We start from the raw sequence: 20,148 nt of genomic DNA, 5'->3' as shown, positions 1-20,148 counted from the left end.
TGGAAAGAATTTTTTTTTATAGAAGGGATTTGCAGAAGTAACAATTGTTTTCCTCATTATTCATTTGTGATGTTAACCTAATACTTTGCAGGAACATTGTGCCCTTTTTTGAAAAAAATGTTAACTGGGGGGAAAAATCAAATACAATGTTGCTCGTCATAGTTAAATGAATTCAGCTGTCATGTAGAACTGTTTGTGGACTTGGCAATTAAAATGCAAATATGCTGATAAATATTTATAAAGATGTCCAAATTAAACAGTAAGCTTAATTGTACGCAAAATGAGATTTGCTCAGGCATCAGAGAAGTTGCCAGCTTGTTAGTAGAACAGAGACATGCATTATTAATGCCTCATGCAAGTGCTGATTAGATTTCATTATGGAAATTGGAGCTGCAATCTTTATTTTCATTTAGTAACGAAAACGAGAATTTTAAGGGCTTCATTGCCTTGACAGCCTAGTAGCGCTGAGGGACCCTACAACATTTTTCTTGTTGCCAAAAGTACTTAAGTTTTGGCAAAGATTAGAAAGGTTTATTTCTCTACCTGCTCTTTTCTTGCTCTTTCTAACCTTTAACCATTGTAATGGGTAAACCGAAGTTGCCATTTGAAGGTGGTGAAATTATTGTATGCAGGTACTTAATTGTTTAATCAAAATATGGAAATTTCATGAATATTTGCATACTGGTGATTAAAACCTCATTGATTATATACAAGCAAGAATTATTAAAATACCAATGTGTTTTTTCCACTAATCCATTTTTTAGGATTAAACTGGGGGGGGGGGGGGGGGGACATTGGTCATGTGTATGCAGTTAACTCCTAATTATATTTTGCATTTTTTCTGAGATTGAAGAAAATTTCTTGCTTGAACCTGGAGCAAAAAAAAAAACAAAGATTTGGATCAACATTTGAATTATCTGAACTAAAAATGTCTGTTCAGTTCTCTCCAATTATAACAAGATAGAAAATATTCTTTTGCTGCATCGTATATTGGGCTGTTTTTACACCCAAGTACTTTCAGAATTGCATTGCCCTCCTTGTGATTAGATGTAGTAAGTTCACATTGTCAGAAGAAATTATTTGCATCCACCATGGCAATGGGTTGGATTGTGTTGATGGCTAGAAGGCAGTTCTATAGAAGTAGAGGTTGAATGCAGGTGCATACAGTTTCCTGCCCCATCCCTGAACATGGTGGTATTCCATAAGGTATTGAGTTGATGGGCTGGATATTCAGTGAAGTTGCAATGCAAGGCTAATTTCTTTTGAGGCTTTATTCTCACCTATACACCACATCTTTTCAAATGTACTTCATTGATGGTAAAAAGTTTAGAACTTCCTGAAGTCGTAGTACTATATAAATGCTGGTCTGATGATTTCTGTGTAGCTATTTACTGTCTTGAAATGCTGCAGAATTCTGAATAAGATTGCATCACCTTAAGGATTTTGTACATCCAGTAATGAAGTCTCTTGGTTGCACAACCTTGAGTTTAGATGAAAGCTGATCTTAACTTTTTTAATTACATTATTTGGAGCATCTGCCCATTTTAACTAAACTGTAACTAATCATATTTAATCTTGATCAGAATGGACAAAAAGCACAAAACAGGCCCTGCTTGGATAGAAATCTTATTTGGCTATTTTGTGTCTGGGGTCATAGATTTCCCTGTGATATTTTATTTCACCTAGAAGGACTTGTGCTTCTGCATTCATTATTAAATACATCTAGATAAACATGTCTTTATTGTATTGCATCATCCCACAGGATTTCGTGGGTGCCAAATCTCACGTAACCTTATAGTAACTAAGTTTGGTCAAAGGGATGGGTTTTAATAAGCTTTACAAGGAAGATAGGATGGTGGAGTACTTCATGGAAAGAATTCTGAACTAGAGGGTGAGATTATTTGAGTCATCTCTTCCTTGGTCAGGTTACAGGTATGCAAAGTTCCTTCGAGAATTGAGAGGGTGGAAGAGGTTACTGACAGTAGAATGGGAGTATTTGTGCCCTGATTGATCATCAGGGCACCAAAGGAATTGCCCGTATTGTCCTGCTAACTGAAGATTTTAATATTCAAAATAAACATTAAAAACAAGGTTTAAAATCCTCATCCTGCATTTTACAAATATATTTGTTGAATTCACCTACCGATTTGCTTATTTTTATTGTTTAGTACCTTTTTAATAGTTTTTGCTTGCCAGATTTGAAGATACTTTTATACATTGAGTGGTTTGGCAGTTCAGCTCATAGTGATTGCTAAAACTGGCTTTTATTCCACTGGCAGAATTCAGACCTATTCTGTGATTCAGCTTTTGAGTTATTCGCTTAGATGTATTACTATACTATAAACCAAATTACAGATGTGATTAAAAACAACTGAAGAATGCTATTTATTTATGGCATAATGTTTTTATTTCAACACAACTTGCAACTTGTGCAGCAAGTTATTGTTTCTACTACTTTCATTCTATATTGACATTGGAAAGCTATGTACATTTGATGCACAGTGGAATGATTTATTTGTTAACATTTGATCAGTACTGTAAAAGGATGTCAAGCCAATTAGGTAATCCTTCCTGAATAATAAAGGTAGAGAGAGAAGAAAGGAAAAGTTGGTACGAATAACTCTTATGAATTTTGTCTCTTATTCTTCATGTTCTTCCGCTTTGCATAGAATCTAAAATGAGCAATCCGTCAGAATCTATCAAGCCTTCCTTGGATGGCAATGAAGGGAGCACAGGTAGGGGCTGTTTTAACCCCTTGAGTTGTTGAATGATTTTTTAATTCTTGGGGAATAATGCATGTTCCATTTTGTATAAATGATACTTTTTGGTCCTCGCCATTTGCTTTGTTTGTAATATCTGAATGCATGCAGCGAAACTCCAATAAGTTAAATATCATAACTCCAATATACAACTCCAATATAACATATATAAGTGACTTTGAGAATGTAAGGGAATGATTACTAAGTTCGCAGCCAACACAAAATTGGTGGAGCTGTAGAAAGTAAAGAAGTTTATCTAAGGTCCCAGAAGGGCATAGATCAGCTGGAAAGTTGGGTGGAGCGGTGGCAGATGGAATTTAATCCAGACAAGTGTGAGGTAATGCTTTGAAAGGTCATATGCTAATAGGACACGTACAGTAAATAGGAGAGACCTTAGGAGCGTTGATATACAGCTGGACCTTGAAGTACAAGTCCATAGTTCCCTGAAAGTGGCAACATAGGTGGATAAGTTAGTGAAAATGACATTTGGTATGTTTGTCTTGGTATGCAAGGCATTGAATATAAGAGTTGGGACATCATGTTGCAGAACAAAACACTGGTCAAATTGCATTTAGAATATGTGTACAGATCTGGTTGCCTCGCTACAGGAATGATGTGGTCACAATAGAGAGAATGCAGAAGAGATTTACCAGGATACTGTCTGGAATGGAGGGTGTTAGTTATAAGGAGAGATTTAAGTAGGCTGGGTTTATTCTTACTGGAACGTAGCAGGCTGAGGCTTGACCTTGTAGAAGTGTATAAAATTATGAGGGGCATAGATAGAATCTTTTTCCAGGGAAGGGTAGTCTAGAACTAGAGGGCACAAGGTTAAGGTGACAGTGGAGGTATTTTAAGAGAGATCTGAAGGGTGAGTTTTCACACATGGGTTGTTTAAATATATGGAACGAGCCACCATAGGAGGTACTGGAAGCAGAATGCAGTATTTAAAAGGCATTTGGATGGGTGCTTAGATAGGAAAGGCATAGAGGGATGTGGGGCTAAAATGGGCAAATAGGATTAATATAAGCAGGCACCTTGGTCGGCATGGACAAGTTGGGCCGAAGGGCCTGTTTCTGTGTTCTATAACTTTAACTCAATGATTCTATGGCTGTTTTGTTTTGATCTACCTCAATTGTGTGAAATATCGAATCTACTACAAATCAGATTTTCATTTCTAATTGTAACTATATGCTGATATGAATACAATTGAAACGTAGGCAAGTTCCTTGATTTCCTGTTAGCTTTGGAGTGAAATATATACACTGTTAATATAGAAGCCAAATACTGAGTGCAAAAAAATCTGAAATAAAAAATGACAGTGCTGGAACTAGAGCAAAGGAGTTAATATAAAATTAAAACAACATTTCTGTACAGGGTTTGCTGTACTTGGCAGGGTTGTATATATTAGGATGTTGATCAGGTGTATATTTTAGATCATAAGACATAGGAGCAGAATTAGGTCATTCAGCCCATAGAGTCTGCTCCGCCATTCGATCATGGCTGATTTATTTTTCCTTCTCAACCCCATTCTCCTACCTTCCCCTATAACCTTTGATACCCTTGCCAATCAAGAACCTATCAACCTATGCTTTAAATATATCCAATGACTGGGCTTCCACAGCCTCTGTGGCAATGAATTCCACAGATTCACTACCCTCTGGCTAAAGAAATTCCTCCTCACCTCACTTCTAAAGAGATGTCCATTATTCTGAGGCTGTTCCCTCTGGTCCTAGACTCTCGCACTACTGGAAACATCCTCTCCACGTCCACTCTATCCAGGGCTTTCAATATTCAGTAGGTTTCTTCTAATAATTTGCATTGTAGTTCAGTTAATCTACAGTTATATGTTCTGTCTCTCAGCTTTTTGTATTCTTCCAGTTCAGCTGTGTTTTTGTGTACCTGGTTCAAAGTGGTAATGTTAAAATGTCGAGCAGGCCCTCAAGTTCAACATTGCTGACCTACACAGTGCACTTCTCAAAGTTGCCTCTGTCATGTAACTTTCTTTCAGTTCTGTGCCTGTTTCCTGCTGAGATTATTCTCCCTCAAAAAACCATTACTTAGCACTTTATTGAGCTGAACTGAGATTGTTTGGCATTGAAAATCTTGGAATTAGAAGGTATCAAATGTGGAAAAAGTAAATGTATCTCGTCTTGAATATGCAGTAATGGGTTCAATGCTAAAAACTTCAGCAGTTTTTGAGGATCAAGGGAGGGTGGAGCACAGTTACAGTTTGGTAGGGCATCAAGAATTTGGTGTAGGATACTAGATATGAAATAAAAACAAAAAAATCAGAAATACTCAGCATCTGTGGACAGGGAAATTGAATTAATATTTCAGATTGGTGACCTATCATCCAAACTATATGGTCCAATTTCACTGGCAACTCTCAGAGTTGTACGTGAAATTACATCATTTAATGCACGTCTGACACGGCATTGCATCCGTGGTTCAAGCACTGTTTGGCTTGTGCACACTTAAATTTCTGGAATGATATTCAACATCCTAGAAATCATCGTTAACCACATTTTACTCAGTCCACGGTGTATTTTCAGTTGCATAGCCCTGAAATAAATGATGCTGCGCAATTGAATTTCTAGTCCAATAAATAATGAATATAATTTTTTTGAATATTTGACACTTCAAACATTGTGCCATGATTTTCATTTTGTTGAATATGCATATGCCTAGATTTTTAGGATGGGTAAAGCTACTTGGGAAGACTTGCTTCCGTTTCCCTCTTGTTTTCTTTTCCCTATTTTCCTGCCACTCCTGCTTTTGTTCTCTTTCTGCTCACTTTTTTAAACTTATGCTTCAAGATCTGGCCCTCAAATTGTTGTTCCATTATGTAAGGACATGACTGATCTGATACCTTAACTCCACATTCTTGTCCCCTCATAGCTGATGACTCCCCTGCGGCCAGAGGTTTATCTTGGCTTTCCAGTATATCCACTGACTTAGCCTCCTTTAGTGTAAGTAACTCCAAAGATTTATAACCCTCTAGAAGAAGAAATTTGCTCAACCCCACCTTAATTTTATTCTGAAACAACGTCACCCAAACCTTAGATTCCCCACACAACAGAAACACTTTCTCAATTATGGAGGACTCAAGAAATTGCAGATGCTGGAATCTGGAGCAACACACAAAATGCTGGAGGAACTCAGAGGGCCAGGCAGCATTTTAGGGGTGGGAATGGTGGTGTGATGGTGGTGGAAGAAGATTTAGGGTAGGGAGTGGTGGAAGAAGAACTGCCTGACCTGCTGAGTTCCTTCAGCGTTTTGTGTGTTACCCTCCTCAACTATACCTTTTCAAATCCCTCAACCTTTCATTGAGATACTTCCTTGCTTGAGTTCTTGTCCATGCTTTCTGCTGTTTGAGCTTTCTTCTCTGCTCTCCATAGCTCCACTCAGCAGGATGTGTATTTTCTTGTTAATTCTCATGTCTTTTCAAGTGTCTCATCCCATGCTCTTAGCTTTTCTTTTACTCTGTTTGCTCTTCTATTCATTTTCATTGGAGACATTTTTCTTTTGCTCTTTTCATGTTTCTATTTCTGTCACCATCACAAACATTGGCATCTTTTATATACTGTATAACTCAGTGATGAGAATTTAAGAAGTAGTTAATTGATTGGTATTACTTGGAGTTAAACTGAGGTCATAAAGAGCTCTGTGTGGAAGGAAGTAGCTCTTTTGTGCTTTTCTTGTGCTTTTTCCTTTGCCTTTATTTGCTGTTACTTTTGTATACTTTTTCTTTCTTTTATTCCTATCATCCTTTGTCATTTCTGCCAGCTGCAGTGGGATCCCACCACCAGTCACATTTTCCCTTTCCCCCTGTTTTCTGCAGAGACCACTCTCTCCATGACTCCCTGGCACTTTCCCCTATAACGATAGGAGGTACAACACTTCTCCCTATACCACCTCCCTCACCACCATCCAGGGACCTAAACAGCCCATCCAGGTTGGGCAAGGATTCACGTGGACCTCCTCCAACCTCATCTACTGCATTTAGTGCTCTCTATGTGACCTTCGCTACATTGGCAAGACTAGGTGACCGTTTCGCGGAGCACTTGCACTCTGTCTGCAATGGCCATCCTGAGCTCCCAGTTGCATGCCGTTTCAACTTTCCTTCCTGTTCCCACACCGACCTGTCTGTCCTTGCTTACTCCACTGCTCCTTGGCTTACTCCACTGCCAGGGTGAGGCCATATGCAAACTATAAGATCAACACTTCATATTACGCACAAGTAATCTACAACCCTTGTGTATCTAGTTATCACCTTCCAGCTTCTGTCTCTAGCTCCACTCTCTTTCCCCCTCCACCACCCCCCAACCTGTCACCTGCCCTATTTTTTTTCCTCTCTAGCTATCACCCACCAACCACCATCTCCCAATTCCCCCCTCCTCCACTTGGCTGCATCTGCGCATCAACCCCCTCCTCACCTGGTTCTACCCATTGCCAGTCCCTGCCTCACCCCTCCCTCTCACTTCTTTATTCTGGTTATCTCCCCTCTCCATTCTCAGTCCTTATGCAGGTTCTCAACCCAAAATGTTGACCATCCCTCTATCTCCACAGGTGCTGCCTAATCCACTGAGTTCCACCAGCAGTTTGTTTTTTTGCTCACTACTATTCAATTGCTTTATCACTTTTGGCTTTTTGTACGCTTTATCATTCTTCTCCACTTCTTGTGAGTTTGGGAGACTCTGGGTGCTGTCCAGTTTTAACTTTGTTTCTCTGTTCTCTTCTGCTCACATTGGTACTTTTAGGTGTGTATTCCCATGCTTTTGTGTTTGCTTTTATGCTGTCTTTTACATGGTCTACTGCATGTTCTTGTGTAACTTGCAAACCTTCACCCTTAGTTTATTAATGTAGCTGTATCTCACAATCTGTGCATCCTGTCTCATCACACAGTGAGGTATTGATGACTTATGATATTGGATGAAACTGTCATTAGTTTAAGATGAAAGTTGATGTAGGCCCGAAGAAAGTGAGTGAGACTTTTGACTGAATGGATTGACTGAAATTTTGATTTATAGAGGATATAATCTGTTCAGATCCTCATATCACTGCTAATGAAAGAGAAAAGAAAGTATAAGAAACTAAATAGGTTGTCAGAGTGGGAAAATCCTGCTTCCTTCTCATGCAATCATCTTGGGGAAATAAGTAGACAAAATGAATAATACAAGTGGTTTGGAAAATGAACGCTTTTGTTGTAATTAAATTATAAGCCCCAGTCATCTTCTGCATATGCAAATTTTCAATTGGTAACTCATTTAAAAAAATGTTTTGAATGCTGTATACTGATTGATTGCCTTTTATAATTCAAGGCATATTGTTGCACAGGTGCTCAAGTCTACCATGCTAGTCTATACATTTTTTTCTCAGGTTTTCTGTTTTCAGTCTGTGTATGATAAATGTTTCCATGTAGTTTGCCTCGTGACCAGATAATCTAGGATTGGTGCACGAAATCCAGCAGTAGAAGGAAAATTAACAGGATAGCAGGAAATACTGAATCACTATGAATTGGGTTAAAGGAGATGCATGAAGAATAATTTAGCTTCATGGTCATTAAGTTTCAACATAATACATGGTGTTTATTCTTCCTATTTAAAAAAAAAGTTTTTGTTATTTAAGGACACTTTAAGGTATTTTATAAACATAGTCTATTGTCAGAGTCTTGAGTAGGAGTCCACATAATTCCCACCATTTTCTAAAAGGTCAAGAGTAACTGAATGGAAAGATGTTAATAACTGACGTTACTGTGTATGGCTGTATCACTTGGCTTTGGAAGGTGTTAAGGTTCAGTTCCTGCATTGTAATGGGAAAGATCATAATGACTGACTATACTGAAAGAAAGGACACCCACCGTTGGATCATGACAGTCAGTAACTTTGACCTGTAAACCAATTTTAGCTCCTTGGTTTTCACTTTTTACCTCTCTTTATGTTTTGTCTCTCTCTAGGTGCGCAAACAAATGGACTGGACTTCCAACGGCAGTCCATCCCAACTGGAGGGCCAATTACAACAGCTCAGGCCTTACTGGGACAACTACAGCAGGTATAATGGGTTATGGCTGGGGGGGAGAAAAAAGTTCTATAATGTAAACTTCCTTATTTAGTAGAATTGAATTTTGGTGAGGGAGCATGGGATCCTAGAATCCCTGTGTATTTCTCAGTCAAGCTAATAACTTAATATGGATAGAATAAAATGGAGTGAACTGAAGTATACTTGATTAGCCTTCATTATTTTTATGCCCAAATATCTTTGATCACTTGCACTAATTTGACATTCCCTTTGCCCAAACCAATCCGTGTCCACAAGACTGGTTATGCTCCAACATTGGGAAGTTGGTTTCTTGCACTGGTGTTCATTTTGGGGATTTTTATGGACATTGGTTATGGGGGAGGTTTGCAACACATTAAACCCATATTCTCAAACATAAAGATTCTTGTGATTATATGAATCCATTGTTAATCACCTGGCCAGCAGTTAGTTAAAGAAATAGGTGTGGCCTTTTTATTTTGCAGAAACATCATTCATTTCAGTGAAGATGAGTTGGTAGTAGTCAATCGAAAATTAAAGATTTTCTTGCTTTGAAATCACCAGTCAGCTTAAGATTTTGAAGACTGGCCTGTTGGTATATTGGGGCCTTGTTTAGCCCTAGTCTGATCACAAATTGATCATATTGAATTATGCAGCTTAGTACCATTGATTTGTGCGAAGATTTTTTGTTCAAATTGTTGATGAGTTTATGCTCAATTGGGCATGATTTGACTTCAACAAAACTGTCTTGAAGATTCTTTCTGTAATTTGTCTATCCCTTGCTGAACTATCAGGTTGAAAATTTTATTTGAAATGATTATGTGGTTCTTGCTTTGTGGCTCATTTGGGATTAAGCTGCCTTTTTATTTAAAAGGAAGAAAAAGCTCACAAATCTAAGATATTTATTGCAAATTAACATTTGAATTTATGTACAAAATTACTTGAGTAAATCTAAATGTTCTGTATGTACCACAGTAGTAGCGCAATGACTGATTAGTGTTCTCTGAACTCTGCTCTATGTGTGACATTTATAAAGTATATAAAATTTGTTACAGTTGCTTTATGAGATGGAGGAATTAAGTATTAAGTGGTTTTGGTTTTGCATTAAAACACGTTGAGTTATCTTAATGCAACATGAAGTGTTATGATTTTTGGCTTTTTTTATATAGGAATGATTTGCCTTGTCTAGGTACGTTTTAGTAACATGTTGTGAAGTTTAACTGTGCACAATGCCTAGTTATCCATAGTAAATGCTGCTATTGTGCATTTCAAAATAAAGGGCTGCAATGATTTGGTAGAAAGTTGTGCTGTGGCTTTAAAAAAAATTGAATCACAGTTTTTAGTTATTCCTCTTTGTTGCATTTTGAGATTGTCCATTGGCCAGGTTCTGTATTAGACTTCACTGGCCACTAATGAGCTCCTGGACAAAATATCTTGGTGCTCTGGGATAAAACCCATTACTATTTTAGCATCAGAAAAACTGATCGACTTTTGTGAATGTGGAAATTGCAGTCTTAGCAGAAAACTGAGGGCTATCTGCTTATATATGTAAAGATGAAGGCCTAATATTTTTAAAATTCTCCTGCAATCAGCAAAAACAATTATAGTCATGGAGTCATACAGCATAGAAACAGGCCCTTCACCCCACCACGTCCATGGTGACCTTTCTGCGCACCTACACTAATCATGTTTGCCTGCATTAGGAACATAGCCTTCTGTGCCTTGCCTATTTAAGTGTCTGTCTAAATGCCTCTTAACTTGTAACTTTTCAAGAGTCAATTTATTTTTATCTGTCACTTTTTTGTTAATTTCTTCCAGTTGTCATCTTAATCAAAATGTTTTTCATTGTATGTGTATACTGCATTGTCATTTTCTTGTCACTTTAGGTTAACTACATGTCAGATGTGACGAACAGATGCTTTTATGTGAGTTTTCACACCTATAACATTTATTGAGGTTATTGTTGGGGTGATATGCACTGTTGCTTGTTCAGACTGGCAAGATTTGAAAGGCATTTCAATTTATGTAGCAGTTTTTCCTGCCAGATATTTTTATTTGAAAAGGATCTCCTGCCATATTCAAAGCTTGAACTTCTTATCTCTTGGAGCTTCACTACTTTAAATAAACTGGCAACTTAAATAGCACTTTTAGAAAAAAAAAGGACATTCATTAAATGGATGCTAGGGATGAACCTTCTTAAATTCCAACACTAATTGTCATTTTGGAAGTTTTAGTGGAGCTCTTTTGGAAAGTTACCTGTCACAAACTTAATTGGTTTTCCCAAGTCCTCTTCAATTAAGAGTTTGCAATTTGTAATTTTTAAAAAAGAAAGCTGAAGATTGATTTTTGTTTAAGATGAGTATACCAGAGCTCGATATTGTAAAATACCACGGCAAAGTTATGAATGTATTCTCTAATGATCGTGTTGCACCAAAGCAAATGGTGCAGTGGTTGATTTAATATAGTTATAATCACTATAAGTTTCATGATGCTATTTACATATTCAGCATTTTGAAGGTACAATAAAACTCCAATAATCCTGTATGTGATTGTTCGGAAATCTTAATGCTTTGGCATTTTGCTTGCTGGGTTCTCTTTCCCATGCTCCTTGTAACTTGCCTGATTCTATTTTCAGTGCACCCTCTAAAATCACAGCAGAGCCCTGTTTTCATTGCTGCTTTTAAACCCACTAGGACCCTGTTTCAGCACTCCTTTTAGACACAGTGGAGCCACTTTTCAGCAGCTCGTTTAAAACCCACCCGAACCCTTTTTTCTGCTCATCCTTTAAACGAGCTGGAAAATTTATTATACTACTGTATTACATTTCTTTCTAAGAAAACATGACATTTAAAGTATGTTGGAGAGTTAATAGGAGTAACATCCAGTAGTCTGTAAAATCTGGCATCAGTCTTGAGAGTGTCGGATTATTGGAGTGTTATTGTATTGTCAGCTGGAACTATTTATTTCCCTATTCTTTTACTTTTTGAGTCCAGCAAATTGGTTATGTCCATGTCATCAAATGACATTGACTGTTTTTAGCCTTCTAAAATCAAGCACTGAAAATCTCTCAGTCTCTGCATCTCTCACTTCTTCTTTAAAACTCTCAAAAACTTGCTGTTGTACCAAGCTGTTGATTAGGTCAACTGAATATTTGTTAAACCCTAGGAGGACATGACTTCTTCATTGCAAAGAAGGGCATAGCTGTGGAACATAGAGCAGTACAACACAGGAACAGGCCCTTTGGCTCACAAAGTCTGTGCTGAGCATGATGCCAAATTAAACTAATCCTTTCTGCCTGTACATGATCCATATCCCTCCGTTCCCTGAATTTTCATGTGCCTATAAAATGCCCCTTGAATGCTATTATCATATCACACCACCACCCCGGCAATGTGTTCCAGACAGCTAGCATTCTCTGTGTGTATATATTAAAAAAAAATTGCCCCACACATCCCCTTTAAACTTTCCCCCCTCACCTTAAAGCTATGTCCTCTCGTATTCGGCATTTCTACCATGGATAAAGATTCTGGCTGTCTACCCTGTCTATGCCTCTCATAATTTCTTAAACTTCTGTCAGGTCTCCCCTCAGCCTCCAATGCTCCAGAGAAAACATTCAAGTTTCCAATCCAGTCTTTAGCAGAAAATCCAATCTCTAGTCAGAAAAGCAATCTGTGAAGGACTTCTTGGGGACTGCTTTAGTGCGATGGCCATGACATAATCAAGATAGCATCTGCCACTGTTGCAGTGTTACCAGCAGCAATCTGACCACCACTGACCACACATTTCTACTCCGGTGGTAAAGATGATTAAATGAATAAATGGTTTGGAGGTTTGAATTTTTTTTTTCCCTGTGAAGGTATGCAGGCCTTTGTGGTGAGCATTTGTTTAAGTTTAAATTAATGGGATAATCTACAGAAGTTGAATTGGAGGAATGATTTAAAGTGTTTCAAGTTCAAATACTTCTAACTTTCATGGTGGATAGATATTGCTTTCTTAGGGACATGAGTTTACACTGGGAGAATTTAGCTGAAAAATTCCAATGTTTTAGTCCTGACAATCAGCAATGGTTTCATTTATACCAAAGGTAGCTCGCTGGATTATCCTGTATTAGCAAAGCTCAATAATATCAAGGAAGTATTCTTTGAATCTACTGAATAAGACTTTGTGACCATAAGGCATGAAGAATCAGTATAGAACAAAATCAAATCTATTGTTATATACCACCTTTTATATAAAACTATTTTATTAATAACTACATATGATAATAAGAAAAATAAAAGTAAAAATATTAGAATGTTAGAAGTAAAAATGTTATATTTTAAACATTAACCCCAAAAACTAAATTCTAAGGTTGTGTGTGGCAAATTCCCAAACTCCAAGTCCAGGAATAGTTCTCAAAGTTCAGTTCAGCAAGCCGTAAGGTGAAACGTGAGCAAAGGCTTCTTCAACAACCACCGTTGACTGAAGAGGAAATGTAGAGAGAAAATAGGGAGTAATTACGAAATTCAAATGTTCCACGATGGAACTCATGTGACACCTTAATCACTGATGCTCCATTCCTTTGTTCCGAAATATCTGCCACCCCAAAAGGCACTTGAATTGTGGCCGTCCACACAAATACCTGTTTCCTTCTACAGGTTAATGACAAAGTGGACTCCACTGGATTACTCCAAAAATCCATACGTGGTTTGTAGTGATAGATACAGTTATTGTTTCTCATCCATCGATAGAGAAACTAGCAGGCTGGTCTCCCCCGGCTCCTCCCCCCACTGACTCCGACTGTCTGCTCCACCAACGTCATTACGTCCTTATCTTCTGTTGACGTCATCACGCCACACTCTATCTTAAAGGTACATTCACCAATAGTAACTTAGTCCGTAACAAGAAGGTAACCTTTCCTGCGTCCTCACCACAAAATTCACTGTCAGAAGTTTGCAAAGGAACATCTAAGCAAGCCTGATGCATTTTGGAAACAAGTCCCGTGGACTGATGAAGTTAAAATAGAACTTTTTGGCCGCAAGGAGCAAAGGTATATTTGGAGAAAAAAGGGTGCAGAATTTCATGAAAAGAGCACTTCTCCAACTGTTAAGCACGGGTGGATCGATCATGCTTTGGGCTTGTGTTGCAGCCAGTGGCATGGGGAACATTTCACTGGTAGAGGGAAGAATACCAGAATTTGCTGGTATTCAATTAAATACCAGCAAATTCTGGAAGCAAACATCACACCGTCTGTAAAAGACAAAGCTGAAGATGAAAAGAGGATGGCTTCTACAACAGGATAACAATCCTAAATATACCTCAAAATCCACAACGGACTACCTCAAGATGCACAAGCTGAAGGTTTTGCCATGGCCCTCACAGTCCCCTGACATAAACATCATCAAAAATCTGTGGATAAACCTCAAGAGCAGTGCATACAAGACAGCCCAAGAATCTCACAGAACTAGAGGCCTTTTGCAGGGAAGGATGGGCGAAAATCCTCCAAACAAGAATTGAAAGACTCTTAGCTGGCTACAGAAAGCATTTACAAGCTGTGATACTTGACAAAGGGGGTGTTACTAAGTACTGACCATGCAGGTCTGCACAAACTTTTGCTTTGGGCCCTTTTCCTTTTTTGTTAGTTTGAAACTGTAAAAGATGGAAATAAAGTAATCTTGCTTAAAATATTAAAGAAATGTGTCATCTTTATGCCTTTTGGAAATCAGGTCATCTTCTACTCGCTTAACTATTCACAGTAACAGAAATTTTGACCAGGGGTGCCCAAACTTTTGCATGCTGCTGTATAGGATGCAGACCCAAGCTGTCAAAGAAGCAGTTATTTTAAAATCTGGCAGTTGGAGACAGAAAAGTCTTTTTTTAAAAAAGAGAAATGAATTGAAATGGAGAGGTACAGCCACATGTATGGAGCTGGAGGTGGGTGGGGGAGTAATTACCTGAAATTGGTAAATTCATTATTAAGTCCTGATTGATGCCAGATTGAAGATGAGGTGCTGTTCTACAAGATTATGTTAGTCATTGTTGGCCTCCTTTGTTGCTCCTGAGACAGAGTTGAAAGTGGGAGTGGGTAGAGTATTGAAGTGACAGTGACCAGAATGCTGACTGAATGGAAGTACGCTGCAAGTTGGTCACCCAATTTGTGTTTGTTTCTTTGATGCGTAGGAGACTATTGAGTGAGCCGAATGCGATACGCCAAATTAAAAAAAATGTTGTTTCACCTGGGAGGACTATATGGGTCCACAGATGGAGGGAAAGGAAGGGGTCGAGGGGATATATTTGCAAGGCATGCTTCAAATGTAATGCCTTGGTTGCTAGTCAAATCGCTACTAATGGAATTGGATGTAATCTAATAAAAATTATTCTTAGCTGACCAGATATTGGCCAATGCATCGCTGATCAGCATCGCTGTTAGGACTGCACAGAAGGTATTGTGTTGTCATCTTGCATTGAGTGCATTTGAGGTTTGTTATTAGGTCTTTAACAAATACTAATATTTCCTTATAAAAATTTAGAATGAAGATCACAATAGCATTAAGGACCAGTTTTTTTTCTTTCTGGAAAGAATTGGTACAGGATTCTGTACAAAGGAGTTGTAGAGTTTTTTTGGTTCAAAGGGTGCCATGGAGGTATAGTCTAGACAAGTACCTGTCAATAATTGTACTTTCATTCTTTCTCATTTGTTTTAATCTGCATCATGTATTTTTTAACAATTTTGGGAGTGAAGAACATGTCAAGTTTTTGTCAAACTTTGTGTCAAATTTTGTTTCATAATGAACTTTTGAGCATCTTGAGATGTTTTAACATGTTGGAGATGCTGTTTTTTTCAAAAAAAAATTAAGTTGCTATTTTTGTAAAGGAATACACACAGCTTTGCTAAGAAGTCACTGGTGATGCTTTCTAGTACGTCACAGTTTTAAATAAGAATGGCCAAACATGTCAAGCAGTTGAATTTGGCTGGGGTTGGAGATGAGAGGATTGAGGATATTGTAATCCCATTGGCTGTTACGAAATGGAGTAGGGTACTGTCCCTCTGCATACGTAGAAAAGTAAATAAAAAATCAAATACTCAAAGATTTAAGGGGTCAACATCTGTTCGGAGAGAAATGGTTCAAATTAAACCAGTGACTTTGAGTTAGTTAAGAGATTTATTTGCTTTTTAAAAAGTGCAAAAGCAGGGATAAGCAGGAAGGAAGAAATACCAAAAGGCAAGGTTGGAGGTAAAGTCTGGAAAGGTTAAATGATGAGGGATAAAGGTACAAGGCAGGAGAGGATGGTAATGAGCAAAGGAAAGGAATAAATGATAAATTATATCAGAATATTATCATGCAGCAGCTGCTGTCTTTTTAAAAAAAAACTTGATTGTGCTTTGACATAGTGGAACTCATTTTTAAGTACAGAAAGCTGTGAAAAAAATCTTTGTTACCTTGTTTTCCAAATTAGTGGGACCAAGATAATATAGAATGTGGAATGCATTATAAAAACAAATTTTATTTAGTTTATAAATATTGTAATGAATCAGTGGGGGTGGTGTAGAAGAAACAAATTCCTGAATGAGTTTGGGAGTTTTGGATCTATTATGAGGTACTATACTTTCAATTTCCATTGGGCTTCATTGGATTAGTGTAAAAGATTGAGACTGGAGAGGTCAGAGTAGGTGAGGAGTAGAGAATTAGAATGAACAAGAATTATAAGCTTGGAATCTTTGAAAATAGCTGCATGTTAATTATCAATATATGTTTCTAGTGTGAGGAGCTATAAAGTGGATGTATGAATCCATAACACTTAATTACTTTTAGTATATCTGTTCATGGGCCATCTTCAACCTGTGCTCTGTGATGCAGTGAAACCTGAGCCAAATATTACTAGATTACTAGATAAGCTTATGGAGGAATTTAAAATAGAGGGATATGTGGGAGGAAGGGGTTAGATAGTCTTAGGTGAGGTTTAAAGGTTGGCACAACATTGTGGGCCGGAGGGCCTGTATTGTGTTGTACTATTCTGTGTTCTATGAATCATGTTTGTGGCCTGGAAAAGAGATGTTTCCCAAAGCAGAAATTTAAGATCTATTTGAAAAATCTTGCATGGTTCAGAAAATGTTAATTTGAGTTTTTCTTGGTATGTTTCTGTTTTTAGCTGGTAGTTTTTTTTCCCCCAGAGTATCACAAGTGAAATAATACAAAACAACTGTCTAGCTATATATACATTACAGAATGATAGGAATATTAGGAAGAAATGTAGGTGTGGGTTTGTGATGGATGCCATTTTTTTGGCCAGTGGGTTGACAACACATCTCTAAAAGGCCGTACAGAGTTGTTTTGGATTGAGTTCTCTTATTATAAATGGGAACTTGGATTTTATTAGCCAATGTGCAACAAATGCTTTGCTTTGGATAATTAAGTTAATTACTGAATATATTGACCATATCAAGGAACATTCATTCAGACGATGCCTTGTCTGGAATCTCAATTTGTGGTAAATTGAGAACTGGAATTTTAATTATATTCCCTAGCCATTGATAAATTGGTCTTTGATTATGAAGAGTCAGGTCTCCATTTTTCATTATTGCTTACTGTTTTAAATCCATTATGAATGTAAAATGAAAAAGAGAAATATGGAACACCCAGCCTTTAATTTTGTAGGAACTAAATCACAAAGTGCTAGAAACAATCAGCAGGTCAGGCAGCATCTCTGGAGAACAGTGATAGAGTTAACATTTCAGTTTGAAGACCTTTTGTTAGATCTTAATTATGCAAATTAATAAAAGAAGCAATAATGGTTAATAAGGACATAAAAGCAAGCAAAAGCTGGGATTCTTTGCTATAGGGAGAAAGATTGTGAAATTTTTTTGGAAGTGGTTAGAATTTGGAACTCGTTACCATAGGAAATACTTAAGGGAAACAGCATTGATGTATTTTAGGGAAAGCTACATAAGCAAACGAGGGAGAAAGAAATAAATAACCTCCTGATAAGGTTAGATGAGGTGGTAGGGGTGTGATAGTTAGATCATAAGCACATGCAGGAGCCAATAAGGCTAAATGATCTCTTCCTGTAATTTTCACAAAGAAAACATGATTGGAATTTGACAGCATTTGATGCCACAAGACTTTTCATCAACACTTCCAAAATGGACAAGTAAACTTGCACTTCTTGTGGTCATTTGATCAATTCTTGTTTTCTTTCTATGCATAACCATTTTATAACATTGGGAAAGTTAATGCAATTTTATATTTATTGCACTACAAAATCAGATGTTTTGCAGCCTTTTTGCCTTACAGGTTTTTCCTTAAATTATGACCCATTAACATAATGGGGATACTTTGGGTTACTAGACTTTTGTCTCTGTTTCAAGGGCCCAAATGGTAATAGCCTTTTGTCCCCAAATTTGGTCAAAAGCTTATTTCAAAAATTTAGTACAGGATAGAGTCCTAGTATTTTCTAGATCAGAAACATACAAATATTTCTGCAGGGAGTGTCATAGAAAGATGCAGTATGAAAACAGACCCTTTGGCCCACTGAGTCTGCACTGTCCATCAATTATCAATCACCCATTTACACTGGCCCTAAATTAATCCCTTTCTTATTCCTACTGCATTCTCATCAACTCTCCCAGATTCTATTACTCACCTACCCAATAGAAGCAATTTACAATAGCCAATTAACTTACCTACCACCACCTCTTTGGGATATGGGAGAAACCAGAGCACCTGAAGGAAACCCATGCAGTCACTGGGAGAACATGCAAATTCCTCAGTGCCAGAGACCCAGGTTCAGTCCTTATCTGAGAGGCAGCAGTTCTACTAGGTGCCACTCTGCAATCTAAGAGAGTCAGATCTACAATCCAAACCACTAATGAGGTCAATTGGTGAGAATTTTTTTCAAACTATATATAACCAACCGTACATATTTTTAATTAAGTTTACAGACACAAATGGAATTTTTATTTCTGCTCTACTCAATGCCTTTTTGCTGCTCCATTTACCACTACTCTGCTGCCTCCTTGATACCGCCTCATGGCTTCTGTCTCTGCCCTCTTAGTGTTTCACTTGCTGCATCTCTGATGCTCCTTTCCATCTTGCCAATGGCCTCAGCATCTCCCATAAGAGAATGTACTGAAAATGTTCAGCAGGTCAGGCAGCGTTTGTGGGGAGAGAAAAAGAGTTAATGGTTTGGGTCAGTGGTCTTGGATCAGAACTGAGCTGCCTTTTTCCACTTTCCACAGATATTACTTGACTTATTGAGTATATCCAACATTTTCCGTCTCATTTTGGATTTTCAACATTGGCAGTGTTGTGCTTCTCAACATCCCCAAGCTGCTCTTGATTTTTGTTTGAATAGTTCAATTAAAAATCAACTGTAATTAGGACACTTTGGAACTGCTGAGGCAGAGGTAAACTCTACAAACAGACAATATCTTATGATAATACGCTAAACCTTTAAGAATAATGCCTCTCAGCAAATTTTTAAGCTAATTATTCACACCTTCGTTTGAGAGCAAATATTTTCCACACTCATTAGTCAGAAAGCTGGATCCATTCCTGTCTGCCCTCAGTAGGCACTGCATTTCCCAGCATTAGCTTTATCTGGGAATCCCTTGAGTTTGTGTTCAAGGTAGATCCGAGTGAAGGGTTACTATAAAGAGGAAAATGGGTTAAAGCAACAAAGAGGAGTGGAGAAATGTTCATTGAAGTGAAGCAAAGGGACTTAGGACTTTTCAGGAATGATTGTTCGGAGTCTGAGAAGGAAAAGTCAGCAAGGGTGGTGAGAACTGATTTGCACTAAATAAACTCAAATTTGTGTTTGATAAACTTAACAAACACATTATAGATAGGCATAGGACATTTGAAGACTAACCTTATCTGAATCACTTTTTTGCAATTCTAATTGGGTCGTGATAAGCATTTATTAATAATCTATTTTTTACTCTGTGATATTGCAGGTGCAACTTCCTGGAACAACTTTGCAACCAACTGCTTCACAAACATTAAATTTACAGGTAGGTTACTTTTATTATTGGACTTTTTTCTGTCCTTAAATGTATTCAGTGCACTTTGTAGAGATCATGGGTATACATGGTATAGAATTAGCTGCTTCATTGATTGGTAAGGGGCTGTCTTGCTTTCCTATTGGTTGTGATTGCTGGACAGCCCACTATTTTGTGAGATCAGCCATATCCATCAAGATCCATACCAAAATACAGAAGGCAGCCCTAGTCTCACAGATTGCAACATGACAGTTAAAGACTCCAATTCTCAGTGCACCAAGAGAAATTGCACATGTACGCCTGAAGAAGACTGTAAAGCCCTAAAACAGATCATTTAATACTTACCAGGATTCCATTGGCCTTGCTATCTGCCAT

At 37.7% G+C, this 20,148-nt stretch overlaps 1 protein-coding gene across 1 annotated transcript in view; it reads left to right on the top strand.

Moving 5' to 3' along the window:
• Positions 1–20,148, top strand: part of LOC127569412 (POU domain, class 2, transcription factor 1-like) — a 149,898-nt gene that overhangs the window by 37,740 nt on the left and 92,010 nt on the right. The window contains 3 exon segments of the mRNA XM_052014027.1: positions 2,670–2,735; positions 8,716–8,810; positions 19,729–19,785. Of these exon segments, the coding sequence (XP_051869987.1) occupies positions 2,670–2,735; positions 8,716–8,810; positions 19,729–19,785 (218 nt within the window).

The sequence above is a fragment of the Pristis pectinata genome, chromosome 4 (genome assembly GCF_009764475.1).
Source record: "Pristis pectinata isolate sPriPec2 chromosome 4, sPriPec2.1.pri, whole genome shotgun sequence".
Taxonomy (NCBI): domain Eukaryota; kingdom Metazoa; phylum Chordata; class Chondrichthyes; order Rhinopristiformes; family Pristidae; genus Pristis; species Pristis pectinata.
The sequence above is the reverse complement of the archived record's forward strand: the minus strand, read 5'-3'. Positions and strand labels throughout refer to the sequence as shown.